Source organism: Pipistrellus kuhlii, unplaced genomic scaffold (assembly GCF_014108245.1).
Source record: "Pipistrellus kuhlii isolate mPipKuh1 unplaced genomic scaffold, mPipKuh1.p scaffold_m20_p_21, whole genome shotgun sequence".
Taxonomy (NCBI): Eukaryota; Metazoa; Chordata; class Mammalia; order Chiroptera; family Vespertilionidae; genus Pipistrellus; species Pipistrellus kuhlii.
In genome coordinates, this window is record NW_023425520.1 from 12,089,336 (window position 1) to 12,115,932 (window position 26,597).

Sequence of the window (26,597 nt, forward strand, 5' to 3'; positions counted from 1 at the left end):
AATGCACCTGTGAACCTAAATTTATGCAAACTTGTAATCAAACCTTTGTAACTTGACTTTCTCAAGTCTCAGGAAATTAGTCTCAGGAAAGGCTAAGAAATGCCTGATTTTCAGGATAGCTCTTATAGGGAGGGTGAAGAAAACTAACTTTTTAAAAAAGATTAAAAATTGGGTATATTTATTTATTTTGGGATTTTTCCCCTTTTATATTGACTTTATTGGGGTGACACTGGTTAAATTTCACAACCCCAGCTCAAGTCTCCAGCCATCACCATTTATCCCACCTAGAACCTTCTCCACCTCCCGCCATCCCCCTTCCTCCCTGCAGTCACTAGCATTTAAAAAAAATAATTATTTATTTAATATATATTTTTATTGACTTCAGAGAGGAAGGGAGAGGAAGAGAAAGGAACATCAATGATGAGAGAGAATCATTGATCAGCTGCCTCCTGTATGCCCCGCACTGCGGATCATGGGTGCAACCCAGGTATGTGTCCTGACCGGGAATTGAACCATGATCTCCTGGTTCATAGATCAAAGCTCAACCACTGAGCCATGCTAGCAGGGCTGTAACACATTTTTAAAATTAATTAGAATAGATTAGAATATATCACGGTACAACACAAACTTTTTAAGTTATATCTGTTGTTGTATATTTTCATGTATGAATATATACTAGATTGCAATATAAAACACATTGCTTGCTTTCAAATATCATAGCTTAAAAGCTATTCACTTAGCCTTAGCTGGGTAGTTCAGCTGGTTAGAGCATTGTCCCAATACACCAAGGTTGCGGGTTCGATTCCTGGTCAGGGCACATATAAGAATCAACCAATGAATGCCTAAATAAGTGGAACAACAAATCGATCTCTCTCTCTCTCTCTCTCTCTCTCTCTCTCTCTCTCTCTCTGTCTCCCCCTTTCCTCTCTCTTTAAAATTAATAAATAAAAAGTTTCTTTTTAAAAAGCTACTGACCTAGAGTGCTGGTTAAAATACAGATTGCTAGTTGACTCACCTAAATGATTATTATCAAAAAGTTTGGGGAAGTATTGCTTTAAAAAGATGTAAACCCTGAACTTTCGGGAAAGCTTGCTTTCTCTCCTTAGTAGCAAATTCCCCAAAGATTTCATCTATTCCATCATCTTTTTTATTCCTCTGAAAAGCTATTTGCAGGAAACACATAAGATAGGATATATGGTATTTAGATAATAGGCTATACATGTTTTGAGAGTTTTGCTTATGCAATTTTTAACACTGTTTTTTTATATGAATAAATTATATTTGCTCATTAGATGAGTGGTACATGCAAATATGTGAATCATTTCAATCTTTCCTCAAATTTAAAAACACTGGATTTTGCCCTGGCCAGTGTAGGTCAGTGGTTGGCCAATGTTCAAGTTCCCATTAAGGGCATGTATCTGGGTCGCAGGTTCATTCCCTGCCCAGGTTCCTGGCCCCAACTGCTTGGGTGTTTTTGAAAGGCAACCAAGCGATCTCTCTCTCTCTCTCTCTCTCTCTCTCTCTCTCTCTCTCTCTCTCTCTCTCTCTCTCACCAATTCTCTAAAAAGAAAAAAATAAATCAACAGAGAGAATATATTTGAGTGAGGATTAACAACAACAACAACAACAACAGTGGAATTTTCATTTGTGCAGGGTTTTTGTCTTTCCATTTTCAGTGTCTACATGTACTAAGTGTTCAGTAAACATATGTGGAATGTTTTGTAACATATCTGTGAAATATTTAGTTACTAAGGAAATGCTTGATCTTAAATTTCTTTTAGGCGCTGTCTGAAAGTATCACATCTATCCAGGGAGGTTGTGTGGGGAAAGATGGCTATGACGAAATCGTAGTATCCACATATTCAGGTAAGGTAAAGGGTAATAGGCAGTTGAAGGAAGGATGGGTAATAAAAATATAAATTTTTGCTTTTGACACCTGGTGTTTTTTTTTGTTTGTTTGTTTTGTTTTGTTTTTTAATATTTTATTGATTTTCCACAGAGAGGAAGGGAGAAGGATAGAGAGCTAGAAACGTCGATGAGAGAGAAACATTGACCAGCTGCCTCCTGCACACCCCCTACCGGGGATGTGCCCGCAACCAAGGTACTTGCCCTTGACTGGAATCGAACCTGGGACCTTCCAGTCCACAGACCAACGCTCTATCCACTGAGCCAAACCAGTTTCGGTGACACCTGTTTTTTAATGTGTTATTAATAAGTCCCTCTTTTTCACATTTTTTACTTTTTTATTGAATTTATTGAGGTAACATTGGTTAATAAAATTATATAGATTTTGGGTATACAATTCTATAATATATAATCTCTGTATTGTACTGTGTGTTCTTTATCCCAAATAGTAAGTCACTCTTATTTATAGTATTAAAAAATTATTGGTTAAAAAATAAGGGTCTATCTATCTATCTATCTATCTATCTATATATAAAAGCCTAATTGACCTATATGACCCATTGACTGAATGACTGGTTAGCTGGTTGCTATGACACGCACCAACCACCAGGGGGCAGACACTCAACACAGGAGCGCCCCCTGGTGGTCAGTTCACTCCAACCACCTGTGCTGGCAAACCTCCCGAGATCCCTCCTCCCAGCCGGCCGGCCAGCTGGCCAGCCCCATTTCGCCCCAATCAGGACTGGGAGATATGGCCCTGATTGGCCCTGATTTCCAGCCTTGCTGAGGGATCCCACCCATGCTTGAATTCATGCACCAGGCCTCTAGTTGATTTATAAAACAGTTAATATTTAAGTAGTACATTTTAAGCCTGGCCAGGGTGGCTCATTGTTTGAGTTTTGAGCTATGAATCAGGAGATCATGGTTTGATTCCCAGTCAAGGCACATGCCTGGGTTGTGGGCTCAATCCCTGGTGTGGGGCGTGCAGGAGGCAGCCAATTAGTGATTCTCATCATTGATATTTCTACCTCTCACCCCATCTCCCATCCTCTCTAAAATCAATAAAAAAAAATATTTTAAAAAAGAATGTTTGGCCCTAACTGGTGTGGCTCAGTGGATAGAGCGTCAGCCTTCGGACTGAAGGGTCCCAGGTTTGATTCCTGTCAAGGGCATGTACCTTGGTTGCGGGCACATCCCCAGTAGGGGGTGTGCAGGAATCAGCTGATCGATGTTTCTCTTTCATCGATGTTTCTAACTCTCTATCCCTCTCCCTTCCTCTCTGTAAAAAAGCAATAAAATATATTAAAAATAAAATAAAAAGAATGTTTGGCATATCAATAGTGTCTTTGAAAGTTAAATAATATTCTTTGGTTTAAAAAGAAATTTAGTGTATGTTTTATTATCTAATATACATTAATATAAGAAATACACATTTGTTATAAAATCTTCCTTGCTTTTGACCAAGTAATTTTTACATTCTCACAAATTTATACAAGAGTTTAACAACATGAAAATAATTTTTGAAAAATGGTTCTTATTCATCAGCTATTTTGCATTTGTTTAGAATGTGTTGACTTATTTTATACTCAAAAACTAAAACTGTCAATTAAATTAAAGATCTCTTCAATCATCGTTTGATAGTATTTCAGGCAAAGCAAAAATAGTATCACAAAATGCTTACGTAATTTCCTTGTGGTGTGAATATTTTCCAGCTTAATTTCTCTTAGTTCTTGTTTAGTTTGGGTTGTTTTTTTGTTTGTTTGTTTGTTTTGTTTTTTAATATATTTTATTGATTTTATACAGAGAGGAAGGGAGAGAGATAGAGAGTTAGAAACATCGATGAGAGAGAGTCATCGATCAGCTGCCTCTTGCACACCCCCTACTGGGGATATGCCCACAACCAAGGTACATGCCCTTGACCGGAATCGAACCCGGGACCCTTCCGTCCCCAAGCCGACGCTCTATCCATTGAGCCAAACCGGTCCCGGCTAGTTTGGGTTTTTGCAGAGTGAGGTTGATGTTGGTGGTCGGGGCAGTAGACTGGGTTTCTTTAGCCCTTGCAGCACTCATGGTGCCTGGTTGCAATCCATCCTTGCAGGCTGGGTTACGGGACTGACCACAGAGCCTGCGCACAAGGAGAGCGGGCCGGGCGAAGAGCTCAGGCTTAACCAAGAGATGCAGAGCAAACTTTCCTCTTTACGGTAACGTTGCATTTTGTTTGCCTTTTTGGTTTTCATTTCATGAAGTGTGTGCAGTGGTTGCTGTTTTTGTTACTTATAGATGCAGCATATTATATTGGAAGGAATTACACAGTAATTTGTTTTATCACTTTTTTAATGAAAGTTTATCAGTTTGAGAAAATTAGCGGTAAATGCTGAAATATACTTTTTATGTGCTGTATTGTATATTGGCTGCTTCTAAGACAGAGAAGTACAATATATTGTTTGTGTGGTGATAGGTAGTCGTTATGTTTTGTTTTTTTATGGCAGTAAAGCAGCTAAAACAGATAGCTCTGCTCTCACTCATTCTAAAGCTCACTGCTCCTGCGGGCCTTTCTGAATCTGTAACTCTGGCTTATACATTTTCTTAGTGGAAATGGATAACGTTGACTTCTTAGAACCAGGGATTGCTTTGTAACCCATTCAGTTCAATGGGAACAGCTGGTCCGTGCAGTTCAGGCCCAGCATCCTCCCGGGCACTGGAGCAAGTGTGTGCTGCTCCACACCTCATGGTCACCCTTGTGGTCCCCAAATGTGAGAACCCTGCAGCCTCCTTCTTACTTTGTCTGTCTCCCCTGATATCTTACTGAAAGGGGCATGTTCACTGGTTTCTTCATCTCACATCTGATGTGTTCCTGTGCCCGGACAGTCATCTTCTCCGATTGGTGCTGTAGGTACCAGGGCCAGGTTGGTGTGTGATCATTGGCAATACTTACAGCTTTGTATTCATGTTGCTCGTGTAGGACTGAGTAGATGTTTTAATTTTTAGATTAGAGATAAATAATATGGAATCGTTTAGTCTGTCCTATAAGCAAACATTTTGTTCCTATTAGTGTTACAGTTCTAGCTCAACCAATAAAAATCCATTCGCCATCCCGGCTGGGTGGCTCAGTTGGTTGGAGTGTCATCCCATACACCAAAAAGATTGTAGTTTCTATCCCTGGTCAGGGTGCATTGGTTTCTCTCTCTCTCTCTCTCTCTCTCTCTCTCTCTCTCTCTCTCTCTCTCTCTCTCTCTCTCTAACTTCCTTTCATCCTTCCTCTATTTAAATAGTCCTGAGGTGAGGGTTAAAAAAATCCATTTTGTAGAACTAAGTGTATTAAATTTTGATAAACATTTTAAGGACCTCAAATGTTTACACTTACAGGTGACAGAATTGTATCTGTTTTCCTCCAGGACTGAGTTGGAGCAACTTCAGGTTAAGGTAACACAGGAAAGAGAGAAGTATCAACAGTCTTCGCAGTCAAGCAAAGCAAAATCAGCGGTCCCTTCCTTTAGCATAAATGACAAGTTTACATTGAATAAAGATGATGCCAGCTACAGCCTTATCTTGGAGGTGCAGACTGCGATAGACAATGTCTTAATACAGGTAAGCAAAATGTCTGATCTGTAATGTGAATATTGGTCTTTTAAATATTATATTTAGTGTAGATAGTACTTTTAAAGGCTTATTTTAGTCTTCTATTAGATTAACAGTTTGCTCATAAATTAACAAAATTATACTTTATTTATCTTATGTGTATTAAACAAAAGGCTGATGCACTTAAGTTTGAAGATGAGTCAGAAAGGACATAAGGATTTTATACTTTGGCTAACCTTTAAGAGAATCGTAATAGAGATGCAACTTAAAAAACTCCAGTGCTTAATGCCCTTACTAGAACCTTTTAACTTCAAATACTGAAATAAACAGACTGCAGTATAGGTTGCATTACCAGTTCTTAGGGAGGTCAGTAGGCAAAGAACATAATCCCGAAGGTGAAATGTAGAGATAATAATGTACAACTTCATTCTTCAATATATTTAACTAGAGGCCCAGTGCATGAAATTCTCGCATGAGGGGAGGGATTTGTGTCCCTCGGCCCAGCCTGCACCCTCTCCAATCTGGGATCCCTCTCATAATCCAGCACTGCTGGCTCCCAACTGCTCGCCTGCCTGATTGCTCCTAACTGCTACTGCCTGCCAGCCTGATCATCCCCTAAGCACTCCCTGCCATCCTGATTGATGCCTAACTGCTCCCCTGCTGACCCAATTGCCCCTAACTGTCCTCCCCTGCAGGCCTGGTCACCCTTAACTGCCCTCCCCTGCGAGCCTGGTTGCCCCTAACTGCCCTCCCTTGCCAGCCTGGTTTCCCCTAAATGTCCTCCTCTGCAGGCCTGGTCACCCCCAACTGCCCTCCCCTTGCAGGCCTGGTTGCCCCTAACTGCCCTCCCCTATAGGCCTGCCCCCCAGATCTCCCCCCCACAACTGCCCTTCCCTGCAGACTTTGACCTTTCCTACTGTCCTCCCCTGCAGGCCTGGTCTCCCCAATTGCCCTCTCTGCAGGCCTGGTTGCCCCTAACTGCCCTCCCTTGCAGGCCTGGTCCCTCCCAACTGCCCTCCCCTGCAGGCCTGATCACCTACAAATGCCCACCCCTGCTGGCCATCTTTGACCACATGGGCGTGGCCCTCTTGTGCATTGGAGTGATGGTCAATTTGCATATTTTATATATATTTATATATATATATATATATGATTTCTTTAGTTGGAGTGAAAAGGATTGTCGTACAAAAAATGGAAAACAAGGAAATGATAGAAAACCCATCAGAAAATGCGAAAAGACTAAGGGGAGGAAGTAGATAAGCTTTAAAAAGATGTGGATGAGAGATCAGATTATTAATCAAAACATAAAGGCAGAAATCTCTCCTAACTCTAGCCTGGAACAACTTGGGAACCACATACACAGAGCACAGCGCAGGCATCAGCCTCGAGACTGCGTGCAGGGGCTGGATGGTGAAGCAGGGGATGAGCAACACAGAGTGGTTGTCACAAAACAGTCACAGGATATAAAGCACAGCATAGGGAATCTATAATAAAAGTGAAATATGCCCATTAGACCAGACAGCTGAATGACCTTCCAGACGTCCTTCCTGACGAAGCTGTGGCAGTGGGAGCTGAGGCAGAAGCGGTTAAGGGCAATCACTCAGCCAGGCGAGCAGTTAGGAGCAATCAGGTAGGCAGGCAGGAGAGCAATTAGGAGCCAACAGTCCCAGATTGCAAGAGGGATTTCCCAGATTGCAAGAGGGTGCAGGCTGAGCTGAGGGCCTCCCTACCCCATGCACAAATTTCGGGCATTGGGCTTGTAATATAATCAGTAATATTGTAATAATGTGGCATGCCAGGTGGGTACTGGGAATATTGGGGGGAACACTTTGTATCTTATATGATTGTCTAACCACTGTGCTATACACCTGAAGCTCATACTAAATAATACGGAATATAAACTGTAATTGAAAAAAAAAAGTTAAAAAAAAAGAAACTACCTTTCCAGAGGAGAACAAAAATTCTCTCCTGTCTGTGTTACAGCTGAGGTTAAAATAAAAAAAATAAACTGATACAGTCAGAATGGCCATGTGATTATTTGCAGCCTATAGTAACATTTTTAGCACTGACAGAAAAAAAAAAAAAAGAAAAAAAAAAGGAAGGCTGTACTTATAAGGGGAGAGTGAGGTGATATTCTATGACTTCTGATATTCCAAATTAGAAAAAAATGGGTCATAATAATACTTATTCTCTATTATTATTCTCTACTTATTTTCTTTTTAAAAAAATATATTTTATTGATTTTCCACAGAGAGAAGAAGGGAGAGGGAAAGAGAACCAGAACCATCAATGAGAGAGAAACATCAGCTGCCCCTTGCACCCCCCCCCACTGGGGATGTGACCCCACTAAGGCACATGCCTCTGACCAGAATCGAACCTGGGACCCTTGAGTCCATAGGCTGACACTGAGCCAAACTGGTCAGGGCTTTACTTATTTTCTAGAAGTACATATCCTATATAATAAAAGGCTAATATGCAAACTGACAGAACAGTGCCTGCCTACGGTCGCCCCCAACTGCCCTCTCCTGTCACTGTGACGTGCACTGACCACCAAGGGGCAGACGCTCAGTGCAGGAGCTGCCCCTGGTGGTCAGTGGGAGTGCCACTGAGCCAGAGGTAGGGCTCATGGCTGGCGAGCGCAGCTGTGGTGGAGGGAGCCTCTCCCATTTTCATGGCAGTGCTAAGGGTGTCCAACTGACAGCTTAGGTCCTCTCCCTGCCTAAAGGCTCCTGGACTTCAAGAGAACGCAGGCTGTGCTGAGGGATGCTCCCCCCACCCCAGAGCATGAACTTTATGCACTGAGCCTCTAGTCAAATGTAAATTAAGAGAATTCAGACTCTCAACTTTAAAGATGAACATAAGGAAACCCTTAAAGAAAATAGGTTTTGAAAAAAAGTTTTAATTTTCCATCTGAACCTTTTTTTTTTTTTTTTAATGTTGGCTGTAGAGTGATGTTCCAATAGATTTGCTTGATGTGGACAAAAATTCTGCCGTTGTCAGCTTCAGCAACTGTGATTCTGAGGTGAGTGAAAAGAATTCTTCAGGTTCTGTATTTCTTAATCAGTTTCTCATTTTATAACCTTCCCCTCAAAATCTGCTTTCCTCTTTCTTTATCCTCAGATAATCCAGAAACTGGGCTGTCCTAGATCCTTCCCTTCTCTGACCTGTGAAATCCGATTAGTTCCTGCTTTCCTGCCCCGCTCTGCTTCCTTCCGCTGCTCTCAGCTGTCCAGCCCGCCCCTGCTTGTTTGAACCACTTCCTCATCCCCTTTCTCTGTCGCCAGGATGGCCCTCGCTTACAGCTGTGCTGTGCACTATCACCAGACAGTTCTACCTAAAACACAGACATCACCGTGTCATTCTAAACCTGTCAGAGCCTTCTTGTTTCCTGTGGCATGTGAGCTAAATTCCCCCAGAATGCAGCTCTGATTCCATCTCCCACTTGTCTCTGTTTCAACCTTCCTCCCATGCACATTATTTCTGCCATGCTGAAGTGCTCAACATTTCCTAAAAATGCGATACAATCTTACACATTCCTACATTTGAACGTGATCAGTCCCTTCTGCTAGCCTTTCCTCACCTTTTCTGGGCTTGTTGAATCTTGCTTAATATTCATTTAGCAGACATTTATTGATCACTTTCTGTGTGCAAAGTGCTAGGGGTGAGATTGTATTGAAGCTTCTGGAAGTACCGTGCCCTTGAGGAGCAGCCCCAGAGCAGGTGTGCTCCTAAGGAGGAGGGAGGGAAGCAAGGGCTGCTATGGCAGATGTGAGCAGCAGATGGGGCCGCAGCGGGCATGTGGTTACACCTATACAAAAGCGAGGAATAAGAACAATAGAGAAAGAACAGAGTTGATAGCTATATTAGGGAATAATTTTCAATATAACATAAAGCATTTTTTCTTGTTGAGAAATTTTATAACGGTTGTTTAGTGTTACATATGGATTGTCATCCCTGTTTGCAAATTATAACATAAAATATTAGGGTCTATATTTTTATCATTTTCAAAATCAAATTAATATAAGCGTAAGATCTTTCATTTGTAAATTACTGTGAAAGAGTAACCTTATTTACATCACTGCTGGATTCTTGGGAATGAGTATTTTATACTAATTTAAAACCTGCTTTCAGGCATGATATCTTTATAAAAACCTTACTGTGGGGATTTTAAGTACATACAAAAGTAGAATAGTAGGATTATCTTCATGTACTCATCACCAACTTCAACATATGACCAGTCTTGTTTTATGTTCTTTTTGTCATTTAACATTTAATTTCAAGAAGTTTTAATACTTGAAGTTATCTCTGCAATTTAATTCAGCAAACATTGAATTCCTACAGTCTGCCGTTGGTGGAAATACAGAGATGAGATATTCTCAGTCCTCTGTAAGTATTTGTGAAAATCAAAGACATTCTAAGCATTGATGTCTTTGTGTTTATAATATAAACATTAGGAGTTTTTACTATCATTACATTTTTAGAAAACAATATTTTTAAATGTTGTAGATATTCAAGATGGAAAGAGCATGAGCTTTAGAGTCTTAAAAGACATGAATTTGAATTCCAATTTTATTACTTACCGGCTCTTGGGAAATTAACCCAAGCTCTCATGCCTCAGCTTCTTCATCTGTAAAACTTACTGCATAGGAATAAGCAAAAAGCCTTTAGCACAGTGCCACCCAACTGAGAGGTGCTCAGCAAATGGTAACCAGTACTGATATTCTTTATTCTGTTAAAAACAAAGATTCATCTTTTTCCTTAACTTTGAATTCTACCCAGTCTAGCGACAACTTTCTTCTCGCCACTTACCGGTGCCAGGCAAATACCACAAGACTGGAGCTCAAGGTAAAGTGTTTGAAGTTACCTGTACTTAAAAGTCTGAACTTCGTTTTTTATATTGGCATAACATAAGAGATTTCTTTGCATTAAGTTTCTCCCTGAAATGAGTCATTTTTAAGTAATGCCTTTTGAATAATCTCTTAGGTTTTAATTCAGTCCATACCACTATCTCTGCTGGTATCACTTAACCAAGCATCTTCTCTGAAGTTACCAGTCCTTAATTTCCTGCCATTGGACATTTGTTTTCTAGTTTTCTCTTACAGAAAGTTTCAAACATGTAAATGTAAGGACTCCAGCTTCCGCAGTGTTCTGCTCACAGTAGTCTTATTTATCCTCTCACTCTCCATTCTAAATCATTTTGAAGCAAATACTTTGAAGAATATTTTATCATTTCACTTGTAAATAAATATTTTGGTACATATGTTTAAAAGATAACTCTTATTTTTAAAACATAAACACAGGCCCTAGCTGGTTTTGCTCAGTGGACAGAGTGTTGGCCTGCGGACTGAAGAGTCCCATGCTCAATTCTGCTCAAGGGCACATGCCCAGGTTGTGGGTGTCGATCCTCGGTGGGGTGTGTGCAGGAGGCAGCTGATTAATGATTCTTTCTTATCTCTCTTTCTGTCTCTCTTTCTCATCTCATGTTTCTGTCTCTCCTCTCTTTCTGAAATCAACAAAAATATATGTTTAAAAAACCACATAACCACAAGAAAACACCTAAGAAAAATTTACAGTAATTCCTAGATGTCATAAAATATTTACTTTTCAGATTTCACTAATTTCTTCTTAATTCTCACCTGAAGCTGTGTTTTATAGATTTTAGAGAGGGAAAGGGAGAGAAACATCAATCTGTTGCCTCCTTTATGAGCCCTGACTGGTGCTTGAACTGGCATCCTAGATACATGCCCTGACCAGGAATCCAACTGGCAATTTTTTGGTGCACAGGACAGTGCTCCAAACAACTGAGCCACTTGGCTGCGATGATTTTTGTTCCCCAGGATTTTTTTCATTGATTTTTTTTCTAGAAAGAATGGAAGGGAGAGGGAGAGACAGAGAAACATTGATTGCTTACCTCCCACACGTGCCCCGACCAGGGCCAAGGACCGAGCCTGCAACCGAGTTACATGCCCTTGACCAGAATCAAAACCATGACCCTTCAGGCCACAGGCTGACGTGATTGCACTGAGCCAAACTGGCCAGGTCAGGTCATTTGATCGTTGAAGTATCCATATTTTTCTATTACCCATTTTTCTGGTTCCATTACAGTGATATCATTTATTACTATTTATTCTAGAGAAAGTCTTTTAAAGTATTTTAGCAACATAATTACTTCTATAATTAAACATCGATTTTAGAACATAAATCTATTTTAGTTATTTGTATTGTGGTTTAAATTTTTTATTTTTGATTCATTTGTTATCTAAAAATTAAGGAGAACAATAATGTTTTTCTGGTGTTGCTGATCTTCTGAATGTTTTTTTTTTGTTTTTTGTTTTTTCAAGAGAAATGCTGCTACACAATTTTTTAACATAGAATTAAGAAAGTTTCAGTTCAATGAAATTTTTTTCTAAACAATTTATTTTAGTCTACATTAAGTCCCCTTTCACGTATTTTGAAAGAAAAGTTGAAAGCTGGAATAAGTTTATTACTAAAGGAATATATTTAAGCATATTTTATGTGACTTAATTAAACATTTTACATTTTACTGAGCAAGATGGTGTCAATTCATTTGGAAGCAAGCCTAAAAAATATTAAACAGCTATGTTTTTTTTTAAATTGGGTACAAAAATTTTTGTAGTTCAAAGAAAAGAATAAATGCCTGAAAGAGCTAAGAGAACTACAAGAAAGAAGAAAAGGTGGGACTTATCCTGCCATGTGGTAAATGTTATGCCCAGACTTTGTGATCCCCAAGGACCACTAGGGAGCCAAGTCTGATGCAATAAACAAAAGAGCCTTTTCCATGCTAGTATGGGCTCTGTCCCACTCACGCCAGCAGCATGGCGGAAGAGAGAGCGAATTTCGCCCAGTCCAGAGGTTTTACTCCAGTCGGTGGTGATGTCACTGCCTTGGCTAACCCTGATTGGTTGGGTGAGGGCTAGGGATAACTTCGCCCTGCGGGGCGCAGTCGGGAGCTCATCCTCGCCCCGCCCTGCCCTCTCATTCCCCCCTTGTCTAATGTGCCTGAGTCAAATCATTGACTCAACCTACTTCCTTTCAGCATAAACAACAAATACAGTTACCAAGACCCTTAGTACCACAGTTCCCATCAGTATTGTCCTCACTGAAGTCCAGTTTCTCTCCTGCAGGCATCCTCCTGGCCTGTGTGGAGCCCAGGCTGGGGATCTCACAGGTGAGGCCGCTAGTTGCCAGGATCTAGGCCATGCAGGAGCTGGGAGTCATGTAGTCAGATCTGGGTGCCATCTACTTCAACAGCAGTGGGCGTGCTCAGGATAACAGTGTAGCGTCCCTTTGAGTCCTTGGGCAGTGAATTTCTTTACCCACATTGAGTTCCTGGGCTACAGGGTCTGCGGTGGGCACTGGCAGTGCATCTGGAACAAGCAAACTGCAGAGCCTGTAAGGATTTGAGCAAGGGAATGGTTACCATACATGATCCCACCCAAAAAAAGGGGAAACTTGTCTCAGTAAGGGGTACACCTGGCCCTTAAGAGGGCAAAAGACAGGGGGTTGGTCCAATTTTCACCTATTCTAGGACACATTTAGTTAAACCCCTTTTCCAGAGTTTCACTTTACCTGTCCTAAGACTAGAGCTATACTCTGAGATACCTTAGCTACAAAGGTGGGGCTGTTATCTGATACTGGCAGCCCAAATCTAGGTATAATCTCCTGGAGTAATCTCTTGACTACTATAGAGGCAGTTTTTGTCTTATTGGGGTATACTTCAACCTAATCTGAAGTGTCTACAAAAACTAGACCTTAATGCTGGTGGTTTAATCTCTGAAATCCACCTACCAATGCTCTCCTGGGGAAGTTCCCTGGGACCCGAATTCCCAGGGGGACCCCCTTACCTTGCTTAGCATTTACCTGTGCTCAGACAGTACTTCTAGCAACTCTGCCTCACAGAAGTTCAGAAGTCTTGGTGACACTTAAGTGGGTAACCTGGTGACACTGGGCAACTCTGACCTAGAGCCTCTGGGACCAACAGTCTTGTCATCTGGAGGGTCCACCAATCATCTGGTCCTTCAGTGGCTTGCTTCTGTTCAGCTGATTCCTTCTGGCTGCAGTTGGTAACCCTCTTTTCTCTGTGGATGGCACAGTGTCTCCATCAAAGGGCCTGGATTAAGGCCAAAAGTTCTGGAACTGTGCCCAAATGGTGTGGTCCAGGGTGACTACTGCCCCTGCATATCAGGTCCCATCCTGAACGTAACTGCTCCCATCCGTGAACAGTACCTTGTCGTCTGTTACCTCTGTGAATTCATGAATTGGTTCCTCCATCATAATCTGGAAGCAGGCTGGTAGGGTTGATGGCCAAAGTCTTATGAATCCGGACACAGGGCTGGTCCAGGAGAAAAGCTTAGTTCATCCAGGTTAGCTCCTGGCCCAGAGTCTGCTTATCTGCCTCCTTCACCAGCAGTGCTGTGGTGGCCACTGCCTGGGAGCACGCTGGCCACCCTGCTGCCACAGGGTCCAGTCTCCCAGACAGATAGGCAACAGGTCTCTTCCAGGGACCTAGAGTCTTAGTGAGAACCCCTTTTGCAATGCCCCTTACCTCACTCACGTAGAGGTGGAAGGGCTTTGAGATGTCTGGCAAGGCTAGGGCAGCTGCTGAGATGAGAGCCTTCTTTAGCTCCTCAAAGGCCCGTTGTTCCACTTTGGACCAGTTCAACAGCTGCATTCCCCCCAGTACATGTTCCTTCCGAGGACCGCAGTCCTTCTTGATGTCCAAGGAAAACAGGCAGTTTGTCCAGTGGCTTCCTGGGCTGATGTATGGGTCCTATTGGCTCTCTCAACACTAAATAGGCTGCCCCAATGCCCATCAGGAAACTAACAGGTTTGCCTCTTCTAGCTAACCTGTGAGGACATTCTCTTTATAACTTTTATAAAAATCTTATCTTCCAAAAATACATAACCATGCCTCAAATTTTAAAGAAAAGGCAAGGGAGGAGGGAGCAGGTCTAGTACACTGTTCCCAGGCCCCCAGCCGTTTGAAATTTAAAATGCCACATTTTTCCTACAGATACAGATTTATCTGCATTTCTAAGCCCCCTCTACTCCCCACCGCAGAACATCGGTGAAAATTGTCCAAGCAGTCGCAGAGGGTTAAATCATACAAATAATTGTTTTCACATTGTTTTAACACAATTCTAAATAAATTATAAACCTTTGTGATGAAGTCTACTTAAATCTATAAAGTAGACACTCATGACTGAAACCAAAAATGATTCCCAAAGTTTAAACAACCGAATGTACAAAATACAAGATGCCGGTACAAGCCCAAATTCAAGCTTACAATGCTATTACAAATGATAACAACAATGGCATATGAGAAAAGCAAACAAAACAAATTAATATGGTTATCACTTTTTCTACATTAAGAGAAAAATATATGACTTGGCCTACTTCTTCACAAGAGGCACACTATAAATTCCCAACAAATTTACTTAGGTCTGTATGAAACAACCTGGATAGGGCTCAAGCATCATATAGATTCCTCATCTGACAAATGAGAATAAATCAATCCTTGAGATCTTTGATCATTATTGCTTATTCTTAACACATGTAATACAGTTTAGCCTGCCATATTCTAGGCATTTAGTTACTGCAATTAACTCTTCCTAGTTCAGTTTATACTTTGAACTTTTAAAGCTGGCAAGACAAATATAAACAAAGCACTGAATAATCCCTTTGCAGGAGAGCAAATAGTCTTGCCCTCTCCAGCCCCCACAGACCTCTCCGCACCAGAGGCAGTTTACTCAGATTTAAGACAATGTCAGAAAAAAATGAATTTTGTTCATAGGTCAATCACAGTTCATAAGCATGGCCATCTGGGCAGCTTCACCACGGAATAACCTGCCACTCCCTGCAGATCACTGGAGTATCATTCAAATGCAAATGAACATATTCTTTAGCTGAAGACTCCCAGCCATTCATGTAAACTTGTTACCATTACCATCTAGTTTCTGTCTCACGGCGGGGAATTTCAAAAGCTGCTTACAATGACTTGGGAAACCAGTTTTAATTTATCTCCCTGTTAATCTCCACCATTTTTAAAACCCATTCTGTACACAGAAAAGAGTTTTAAGCACAGCCCAAAACTATGCGCACTTGTTTTGAACTGGCCTTTTCCCTTTACATGAGCACAGAAATTCGCCCTTGAGGCCTATGCTGCCACGCCGGCCCAGGCCCCCCGAGCTAGGCTGCTTCGGCTGCCGCCCCAGCCACGTTACTCAGGCGGCCCCCGAGGAGAAAGCGCGGGTCGCCCCAGCGGCTTCCCGGCTCCGCCTCCCCTTCTCCAGGAAGCCAGCAAATTAACCCAGGTGCCTGCTCCCCGAGCGAGGCCACCACTGCCCAGCCGCGCTCCAACGCGCAGACTGAGCCCCGCGGGAGCCCCGCCTCCGACCCAACGCCGCCAGGGGGCCCCGCACCACCATGCCGGCCACACTTCACCAGCTCTATCCTGGGGCACCATGTCGCCCGCAGATACCAAATTCAGACCTGGGAAAGGCTCCCGTCACTTTCCGTAGGTGAGGCAACAGCTCACCTCATCCTGGGAGAGGCTACCATCCCTCTCCCCATATGAGGGTCCCTCTAGGGCCCTCCCGGGAGGTCAGAGCATCTTCTGAATCCTCCTGCCTGTGGCCTTAATGGTGCATCCATCAGGCGTATTTGGGCACCAATTCCTTGAGGGGTTTTACGTCCCTCCAGAGTGCTCACACAAGGACACAGACAACACACACCTACCACGGCCAGTCAGACTCTCCAGATCGGGATCCCTCATGGTCCTGGCTGGGGATCCTGGACGAATTCCCCATATCTTATGCCCAGACTTCGTGATCCCCAAGGACCACTAGGGAGCCGAGTCCGATGCAATAAACAAAAGAGCGTTTTCCATGCTAGCATGGGCTCTGTCCCACCCACGCCGGCAGCATGGCGGAAGAGAGAGCAAATTTCGCCCAGTCCAGGGGTTTTACTCCGGTTGGTGGTGATGTCACTGCCTCAGCTAACCCTGATTGGTTGGGTGAGGGCTAAGGTTCAGTTATAGAATGGAGGATAACTCCGCCCTGCCCCACAGTGGGGTCAGGAGCCCAACTTTGCCCTGCCCTGCCCTCTCGGTAAAACATACTGTGTAACTATAATAAGATGCCTGCTACTGGAGGGTATTTATATAAATAGGCCATCCGACAAAATATAGGAATAGACCCAAGCACACATTTATGGAAATGTAATGTGTGACATTTGTTTGTAGAGAAAGATTCACTAACTTACTATTTCTTTTTTAAAAGTATGTGTTGGCACAACTAGCATTCATCTGGAAGAAAATTAAGCAGCTACTTATGTTATATATAAAAATATTTAGATGACTTAAGAATCTAGTTATTTAAAAAAGGAAATTTACTTGTCTTCCAGGTAATGGGTGAATATTAATAAAATATAAAGGCTGCCTGTAAGTCATTATAAAAAGACTACCAAGTCTGGCTGATGTGGACGTTTGAACTCTAAACCAGGAAATCACGGCTCTATTCCTAGTCAGGGCTGGATCCCCAGTGTGGGGCGTGTAGGAGGCAGCCGATCCATGCATGATTCTCTCTCATCATTGATGTTTCTATCTTTCTCCCTCTTCCTTGCTCTCTGAAGTAAATAATTTTTTTTTTTTTTTAACAAAAGACTACCGAATAAGGAAAATAGGCAAAGGATATGGATAGTCAATTCACAGAAGAGGGGATCAAAATGTTCTGCCTCATTATTAGGGAAATTCCAATTGAAATAACCAAAAAACAGTTTCTGCTTATTTGATAGATTGGCAAAAATTGTACAGAGCAGCGTCACCAGGTGGCAGGGATGAGGAAAAGAACAGGCAATCCTAGCTAAAGGAGAGGACAAGTGTTACAGTCACTCATTTAGAGGAATCAGTCTCACAGCAATAGGATCACAGTGTGTGCACACGGAAGTGTAATTGCAGCATCATTTGTAGAGGCAGAAAAGTGGAACCAAATGAACACTCAATAATTTAATGGTGGGTTACACAGCTCCTTTTCATTCCAAAGAATATTACACAGCTGCGATAAAAAGTGAGTCGATGTATTTCTGGTAACATGGAGCAAATTCCTGAAAAACACATACCGTAGATGGAACCTCTGAATATGTATATATGTTTATTATAAGGACATAAATATGAAGAAAGGTGTGTAAGAAACTCACCTGTCTTGTTTGACGGGTTCCACAGTGCGGGAGGCAGTATGAGGACAGGCAGCAATAAGGGGGAAATGTGATTGTTAAAAGTAAAAACAAAGATGTTTATGATATAAATAGAATTTATGTGAAATTATATATTTGCTTTTATACGTCTGTATAGAGAGATACAAAAGATGGCTACCAAAATAGAGTAATGATCATCTTTCTTAATTATTAGGATACTTAAAATAAGGAATATGAATTATGTAACCAGAGAAAGCGTTATGACCTTTTATTGTGAGAAAGTTATGTACAGCTTCCTCTTTAAGATTATGTGTAAGCTTACCCTTTATAAAGAAACCCTAGTGCTCACTTCAGCAGCACATAGACTGCAATGGGAATGATGCAGAAAAGATTAGCATGGCCCTGTGCAGGGATGACCCGCAAATTCGTGAATTGTTCCATATAAAAAAAAAAAAAAAAAGGAAAGAAACCCTAAAATATAGCTTTATCATAATTTTTATTTTCTTCATTCATTTTATTTTCACTTCTTTTCCTTTTATCTTTTCTGTCTTCCCATTAAGAGCAATATTTGTAGTGTAACATTTGCAAAAGAATCTTGCTTTAAACTTGTATTTATTTTTCCCATTCAGGGAAAACATTGATTTTATTTCCCCCTCACATTCCAGGAAAAGTGTGAGTTAAGATATCAGATTAGAAAAGCCACCTTTGTAATGCAAGAGGGAGTACCACCCAGGATGTGGAGTTCAGCAGAGTGGAGCCAGAGGGCGGGAGGCAGAGTGGGCAGCTCTCCGCCTCTTCTGAGATTAGGTTTTAGTTCACTGAATCACTGTCTTCTGATAACTGGTTTTGAATTCTCAGGATAGCCCATCAGCCATATTCAAAATAGCTTAAAAGAATTTCCTAATCTAAATATGTCATAATAGATTATGAGTCTGCTTCTATTTTCATAGAAAGTCAAGAGTTAAGTTCTTGGCAACATTTTCTGTCAGTAGATTTTTAAAATATATATATATTCTTACTGATTTCAGAGAGGAAGGAAGAATTAGAAATGTCAGTGATGAGAGAGAATCATTAATTTGGCTGCCTTCTGCACACCCCCTTACTGGGCATGTGCCCTTAACCGAGCTCAACCCTGGGACCATTCAGTCTGCAGGCCGATGCTCTAGCCACTGAGCCAAACCAGCTAGGCTGTCAGCAGTTTTCTTTTTATAACAGCAGCTTTATGCTATAGTACCCCCATTTCTGAGAAAATGAAATAGTCCATGTTAGTTTGAAAAACTCACTTATCCCTTCAACAAAAATGTCTAAATTCTTAACCATTTTTAATATATTTTATTGATTTTTTACAGAGAGAAAGGGAGAGAGATAGAGAGCTAGAAATGTCGATGAGAGAGAAACATAGACCAGCTACCTCTTGCACACCCCCTACCGGGGTTGTGCCCGCAACCAATATACATGCCCTTAACCGGAATTGAACCTGGGACCTTTCAGTCCGCAGACCGATGCTCTACCACTGAGCCAAACTGGCTTCGGTTCTTAACCATTTTTATATGAATCTTATAAAATATAGTATATGGTGTTTTTTTGTTTTGTTCTATTTTAATACATATTTATTGATTTCAGAGTGGCATGAAGAGGGAGCGAGAGAAAGAAACATCATTGATGAGAGAGAATCATTGATTGGCTGCCTCCTGATGGGGATCTAGCCGGAAACCAGAATGTGCCCTTGACTGGAACCAAACCCGGAATCCTTCAGTCCACTGCCTGATGCTCTCTATCCACTGAGCCAAACCGACTAGGGCTATAGATAGTGCTTTTAAACGTGCTAGGGTAGTATGTGACAATGTATGTTTTTTGGAATGGTGTAGACAGATGACCTGAAAACATGTGGTGGGAACAGCTTCAATAGATGGGTTAATTTTGCCTTCCTCTTCCAAAATCTTCCTTTACTCTAGAGATAAAAAGTAGCTGTTTAATAGAATATCATTATTTTCTTCAAAATATGGCAGAAGAGATAAAGGCCTATGTACTTGAGTACTTGCGTTGACCATTTTAAAGATAATGCTTATGTTGCTGGGTTTTTCTTATTTTCTTTCCTCTTCTGTATTGAATCAGATTCGCTCGATTGAAGGCCAGTATGGCACCCTTCAAGCATACGTGACTCCAAGAATTCAACCCAAAACCTGTCAGGTCCGCCAGTACCTTATCAAACCCCTTTCACTCCATCAGAGGACCCACTGTATCGATTGTGACAGGTAGGACCAAGGCAGGAGCAGTTCACTTTTAGGATATTACATAATGCAGACAAACTTGCCTATGATTTTTTTAAAAATATGTTTTTATTGATGTTTTGCAGAGGAAAAAAGGGAAAGAGAGAGAGAAAGAAGGATAGAGATCAATGTGAGAGAGCAACATCCATCTTTTACCTCCCACGTGCCCCAACCAGGGATTGAACATGCAACCTGGGTGTGTGCCCTGAACTGGGAATTGAACCGGTGACCTATCTGTGCATGGGTTGGCACTCAACCAACTGAGCCATACCAGCCAGGGCAACTTGCCTTTAATTTTTATGGTGTCAGTTCTTGTAGAGATGTGCCCATTTTCTTTTTTTTTTCTTTTTTTTTAAATATATTTTATTGATTTTGTACAGAGAAGAAGGGAGAGAAATAGTTAGAAACATCAATGAGAGAGAGTCATCGATCAGCTGCCTCTTGCCCACCCCCTACTGGGGATGTGCCCGCAACAAAGGTACATGCCCTTGACCGGAATCGAACCCAGGACCTTTCAATCCCCAAGCCGATGCTCTATCCATTGAGCCAAACTGGTTTCGGCAAGATGTGCCCATTTTCAATTAATGGCAATGGATTGGTATTCCTGTTGATGTTAGGGTCCCTGTCTACTTTCAGAGGCTGGCTGCAGCTGGACTTCCTCTTTCGCATGGACTGCTGTCCTGTGATCAGCAGAGTCACCATTTTGCTTTTGCATTTTCTGTGAACAGGCCCTTGGTGCATGAGCCTCAAACATTTTATTTCCTCTCTGTTGCACCGCAGGAAATACTCCAGACGGTGATAATTGGCTATTTCCCACTTCCCCTATAATGTAAGCATCCTCCTGTTTGTAGTTTTTCACTTCCTGAGATGAGAGATATGGCTTAAATGAGGGAGAAGGGAAAGAAATGAGTTATTGAATACTTGCCCTGCTCCATACATTGTGCTAGTGGCTGAGGAATTGTTTCAGTCGTACAGCAAGTCTGGTGGAAATGTCTCCATTTTACAAATGAGACTGGGATGCTTGGGAAGAAAGGAACTTGCTGACATAAGAAACAGCTATAATGTGAAACCTCCAGCCAGGTCTTTCCTATTGCAGCTTGTAATGGTAAAGGTAGGTAGTTTAAATAAGATGTAAGGAGAAATATTTCTAAGGATTTCTTTTAGAACATTAAAGAGGAGAGATTCTTTTGGGTATGTCTCCAAAAGTTAAAGTTGTGGATGGTGGTGGCATGGTGAGCTGCAAAGAGCAGCCACAGGCAAGCGAGAAACCAGGTTCGAATCTTGCCTCTTTCCTGTGTGACTTTGGGGACATAACAATCTCATTTAGTTTTCTTATCTGCAAATGAGCCGGTGGCCTGGATGACCTCAAAATCTCTTCTAGCTTTAGGTTTCTTAATTCTGTATCTTCTTAGAATTCCTCTATCCCTTCCAAGGCCCTGCAAGATAGAAGGTATTGACCCCTCCCTGCCCCTTGGCCCGAAGCTGGTAAGCCTAGGAACGTTTCAAGCCCTTGTTTGTCTTACTCAGAAGCCCCGTCCGTGCTGTCACGTGACCTCATTATTTCCCTGAGGAGATTCTTGTGTGTTTTGATAGTTTGTACAGTAAGGGTATTAGGTGAACTTTTAAAAAATGAAATATGCCTGGGCAAATTGGATTTTATTTGTAAAGATATTATAATAAAAACAAGCTACTTGTGTCCCCTGACTGGTAAAAGCAGAGGTATAGATATTCTTTCTCTCTTCCATGAAATCAGAATGTTCATTTATCGGATGGGTAAGATTAATCTGAGAAAAATTAAGCAAATATGTATTTGTTTAGTTGTTATTACAAAATTCTGTTTGTTAATGTCCCTCTGCTGTGAATTACAGACCCATGAACACACTGACTTTAACAGGCCAGTTCAGTTTTGCGGAAGTTCACTCCTGGGTGGTGTTTTGCCTACCGGAAGTTCCCGAGAAACCTCCGGCTGGAGAATGTGTGACGTTTTACTTCCAGAACACCTTCCTGGGCACACAGCTGGGAAGCACCTGCAGGTGATACAGCTCGTTGCTGCTTCACACGTGTGTGGGGTGTTTAAGTATGTTTTTTTTTTTATTGATTTTTAGAGAAGGGAAGAGAGAAGGAGAGAGAGAAACATCAGTGGTGAGAGAATCATTGATTGATTGCCTCCTTACCGCCCCTTACTGGAAGCCCAGCATGTGCCATGACTTTTAATAGAACCAGTGACACTCTGCCACTGAGCTAAGCCAGCCAGCCCACAAGTATTTTGATATAAATGAATTTCTACATTTTCTTTGTTTTAAAGCAGGAACAATTTGTAAATAATAGATTTGAAACCTATACTATTCAAGAGAATCTATTGAAAAACAAGCAGAATTAATGAATTTTGAATTTTTTAAAATGATTGAATAAAGATTCACATGGCCCTGGACCAATAGCTCAGGTGGTTAGTCTCATCCTGTTACACCAACGTTGTGAATTTGATCCCTGGTTAGGGCACATACAAGAGTCAACCAATGAATGCATAAACAAGTGGAACGACAGAGCTCCCTTCCTCTCTTTGAAATGAATAAATAAATACATTTAAAAAAAAGAAATATGCAGAAGTTACTTGATGAAACTTTCAAATTTTATTGGCATAAAAGACTTGATTCAGTGGGGTAATATATTCCATAGTCCCCAATAGGAAGACATTGTAAATTTGACAGTCCTTCCCAAATTTATGCAAAAATAGGAAATGGCTCAGCACTTTGCAGCTGAGAACATGCAGCTTTTGAAGGCAGTGAGTCATGGGGGAGGTGGCTAGTTGCACGCATGCCTGGCCTTCCCTCCCGCTCCTCTGCAGGGGCTCCCTCAGTGTCTGATTCTCAGCACAGGGAAGCTGACCTCTCCTTCCTCCTCTGCTGGTGTGAGATGACTTCCTGTCCTCAGGTGACTTCTCCACTGTGCTCTGAGCCTCACCTGCCCATTCTGAGTCTTCGCATTCTCATCCCACTTCATCTGCAGTTGTCCTTGTTTGTTTGTTTGTTTGATCTTTTGGTTTTTTAACTTTGTTTTATCTGGAGGGGCCTGGATGGCTTCTCTCCTGGTCTCTGTCTCTTAAGGATTCTTTTCCTAAGATTCTTGAATTGTTCTGCCTCCTAGCTGAGCTTTAGCATGCTAATTCTGGAAACAGCCGGGAACACATTGTGTTACCTCAGAACACAGCCTTTCGGGGCCTGGAGCTCTCCAGAAATCTAATTGGTTTTAGGATCATTCCTCAGACCCGTTTTTCTGTACCTGCCAGCATCTCATGTGTCCAAACCTGGAGCAATGAATTACTCCTGTTTGAAGTACTACAGTGAACCTCACGCTTCAGGCATAACCGACAATTCCACGTGCCCTAGCACAGTGCATAGGTTTGGTGTGTGTGTGCTGCCGAAGCAAGCAGAGCGTGTATTTGTATAATAACATATCTTTGCTCTTTACCACTCTGTGTCCTTTAACGTTCTCCCCTTACCAAACACTGCTTATTCTTCAAGGCCCAACTCATAGCTACATTTTCAAGTTTTTGATCCTTTTCTCTGTACCCATGGCATTTTATTCTTACCTTCCTTAGTTATTTATTGTTATTCATTTGAAGTATATAATAATGTTTTTAATAAGCTTGTATCTCTAAATTGGACAATAAGCTCCTCATGGGCAGGTCTTTTTTTTTTAATTTTTGTATTTTTATTGATTTCAGAGAGGGAGGGGAGAAGGGAGAGAAGGAAGGGGAGAGAGAGAAGGTATGTGTGTGTGTGGAGATAGAGATTAATTTGTTGTCTTATTTATTTACACATTCATTGGTTGATTCTTGCATGTGCTCTGACCAGGATTGAACCTCAACCTTAGAGTATCAGGACAATGCTCTAACCAACTGAGCTATCCAGGCAGGGCCAAATCTATTTCTTAATTATCTTTGTATGAGTCTTCCAAGTGCCTAACACATGACTTTGAACATAGAGGTTCTCAGTAAACGTTTTCAGGCATCTAAGTAAAGTGTGAATGTGTGGAGGAAGCGGCCCTCCTGGGTGTGACTCTTGGCTCTGTGACCTAGGCTAGATTGCTTCACTCAGTGATCTCTTCTGCGGAGTGGCAGTAGTAGCACAGATTCATTGAATTGTGGTGATTAAAAGAAAACAAGCCATGTAAGTCACCCCCAGGGACAGGTACTGTGTGTTTAAAGTAAATACCATCAGTTAGAATTAAAGACCAGTGAAAAGTCTCATGATTTCTAAACTATAATTGGGATCAAAATTGTGTGTATGTTTTACTCATCTTTCTAGAAGAAAGAGATCGATATTGTCTATAACTAGTCAATATAAACTATTTGTGTGTATGAAAGCCAAACCAAAAGGCACATTAAATGCATGAGAAATGGTAGATGTTAGTTAGGAAACGGAAATAGTTAGTCATAAGAAAATAAACCAGCACAAACGGCTTAACCTAGTACACGGCATTCCCAACGCCTGTAAAGTCAGAGGGCGCAGTCCTGGGCTCCGGTCACCAGTCAGCGTCCTTGCTGATGTCATGGAGGCAGATCTCTCAGCTGCGCGGCTCTGTTCTGTCCTCTTGGTTAGCCATGGTGGCAGCAGTGCCATCAGCTACCATAGAGTCTCTTTCCCACTAGTTCCAGTAAAAAAAAATCCCAGGATTGCGTACATTGGTGAGCCATGACCTGCTGTGGTCGGTGGTCTGGGATATACTGCTAACTGCTTCCTCCTGGAGTCCCAGAAATGGGCTTGAGGCCAGTGCCAGTGAAGTCCTGCGGATTGAGGAGGTGAGAGAGTGAGGGAGAGGCTCCCCCAAAGGAAGAGGGTCCTGGGACCATAAGATGCCAATGATGCTGGCCTCACACAGAAGCTGTTACTCTTCGGTTTGCAGTCAGCGTCAGGATGAAGTGTATGGTCATGCTGTGATTGACATGAGCACATCAGAGAAAAACAGCACCTCTGTTTTATATACGTGAAGGCTTAGCTGTTGGAATTTTATTTGTGAAAATACATACGCTGTTTTACATGAAGAATGTATTATGACTTTGCATATCTTTAGGAGACATATATCTGACATCTTTTGTTAAGTTTTACAAGTATGTTCAGAACTTTAATTAATATAACAGTAAAAGTTTACATGTTTAAATATTCTATTAACAATGAGATGTATATATAGAGAAATCTAAAATCAAATGAAATCTAAACACTAGTTACAAAATATGCACTTATTGGGTGTATTTCCTTCTAAAGCTGTCCGTTTAAAAATGTATATTAATTTTGTAGAAAAGGAGAAGGAGTTTTTAAATCTGACAACATTTCAACTATATCCATCTTAAAAGATGTGCTCTCTAAAGAAGCTACAAAAAAGAAAATCAACCTCAACATTTCATATGGTAAAAAACAAAAGAAAAATTAATCTTTTTCTTATTATTTTTTTATTTTTTGGTTATTGTTACAATAACAGTGTTTCTAATCAAAATGACTTTCTAATTGTGTCTGGCTCGACTCCTAGAGATCAATGAAATGTCAGTGAAGCACACTCTAGAGCTAATCCACCCGAAGCTGGAGTACCAATTGCTTTTGGCTAAGAAAGTGCATTTAATTGATGCTTTAAAAGTAAGTGTATGTGTCTTGGACTCATGATCACTATTTTGTTGTGATGGGATTTCTAAAATTGTAAAGACTTTAAAGTCACACTGGATTAAATTTAAACATTAAGTTTCTTCCGTTTTTAATTTAAAATAAGGAATTACAGGTTCATGAAGGAAATACAGACTTTCTGATACCGGAATATCGCTCCATTCTAGAAGAGGCAGACCTCCTGCAGGAAGAGTACAAGAAGCAGCCTGCACACCTTGAAAGGCTCTATGGTTAGTGGACTATTTAGAATACCTTGCCGTATCTCTGTTCTTCTGGCTGCTTGAGGGAAGCTGGGCAGAGGAGATAGGCAAAGATTGCAGCAATCATGAACCTGTGATAGCTAATATGTTGCTTACAATATTAATTTTTTCAAGTTTGCTTTAATATTTTAAAATATTTTTTTATTGATTTCAGAGAGAGGAAGGGAGAAGGGGGAGAGATAGGAACACCAATGATGAGAGAGAATCATTGATCGGCTGCCTCATGCACACCCCCAATTAGGGATTAAGCCTGAAACCCAGGCAGGTGCCCTGACCGGGAATTGAACTGTGACCTCTGGTTCATGAGTTAATACTCAACCACTGGACCATACCAGCTAGACCTACTATTTAATATTTTTACTCGATAAAATGCAAACAAATTAGGAAGTAAAATGAGTTTAATGCAATGTATATATATGTATGAAGGAACCTGGTGTGAAATGAATATAACTTAAGAAGCATTATAGTTTAGGCTATAATCCACACCAGTAATTTTCAGGCTTTGTTGATATTGTGAAAATCAACCTGCAACATTTAATAATTTTACCATGATTAATAAGGGATATATATGTGCTATATTAGCCCAAAACTCATTTTGCTTTGATGGTAGAAATTGGGTGTTTCACAAATTATATTGAAAGAGAGTGAGAGTGGGTTGGAAGGTACAGTTTAAGAAAAATTTCTGTTTTGCCATCTTTACCTGAGACCCATTGTGC

At 41.3% G+C, this 26,597-nt stretch overlaps 1 protein-coding gene and 1 non-coding gene across 3 annotated transcripts in view; both read left to right on the plus strand.

Moving 5' to 3' along the window:
• The window catches only part of BBS7 (Bardet-Biedl syndrome 7), a 51,874-nt gene that overhangs the window by 22,447 nt on the left and 2,830 nt on the right, over positions 1–26,597 (plus strand). The window contains exons 9-18 of one of the 2 annotated variants that reach the window (XM_036450270.2): positions 1,782–1,866; positions 4,004–4,106; positions 5,301–5,493; positions 8,432–8,506; positions 10,264–10,329; positions 19,813–19,952; positions 21,836–22,000; positions 25,265–25,374; positions 25,494–25,597; positions 25,728–25,851. In XM_036450270.2, the coding sequence (XP_036306163.1) occupies positions 1,782–1,866; positions 4,004–4,106; positions 5,301–5,493; positions 8,432–8,506; positions 10,264–10,329; positions 19,813–19,952; positions 21,836–22,000; positions 25,265–25,374; positions 25,494–25,597; positions 25,728–25,851 (1,165 nt within the window). The remainder of the gene's footprint in view (positions 1–1,781; positions 1,867–4,003; positions 4,107–5,300; positions 5,494–8,431; positions 8,507–10,263; positions 10,330–19,812; positions 19,953–21,835; positions 22,001–25,264; positions 25,375–25,493; positions 25,598–25,727; positions 25,852–26,597) is intronic. The other variant, XM_045586014.1, reaches the window with a different exon arrangement.
• On the plus strand, positions 18,039–18,144 carry LOC118726195. Its single transcript, XR_004990227.1, has one exon. It is a non-coding gene; the product is annotated as a U6 spliceosomal RNA (small nuclear RNA).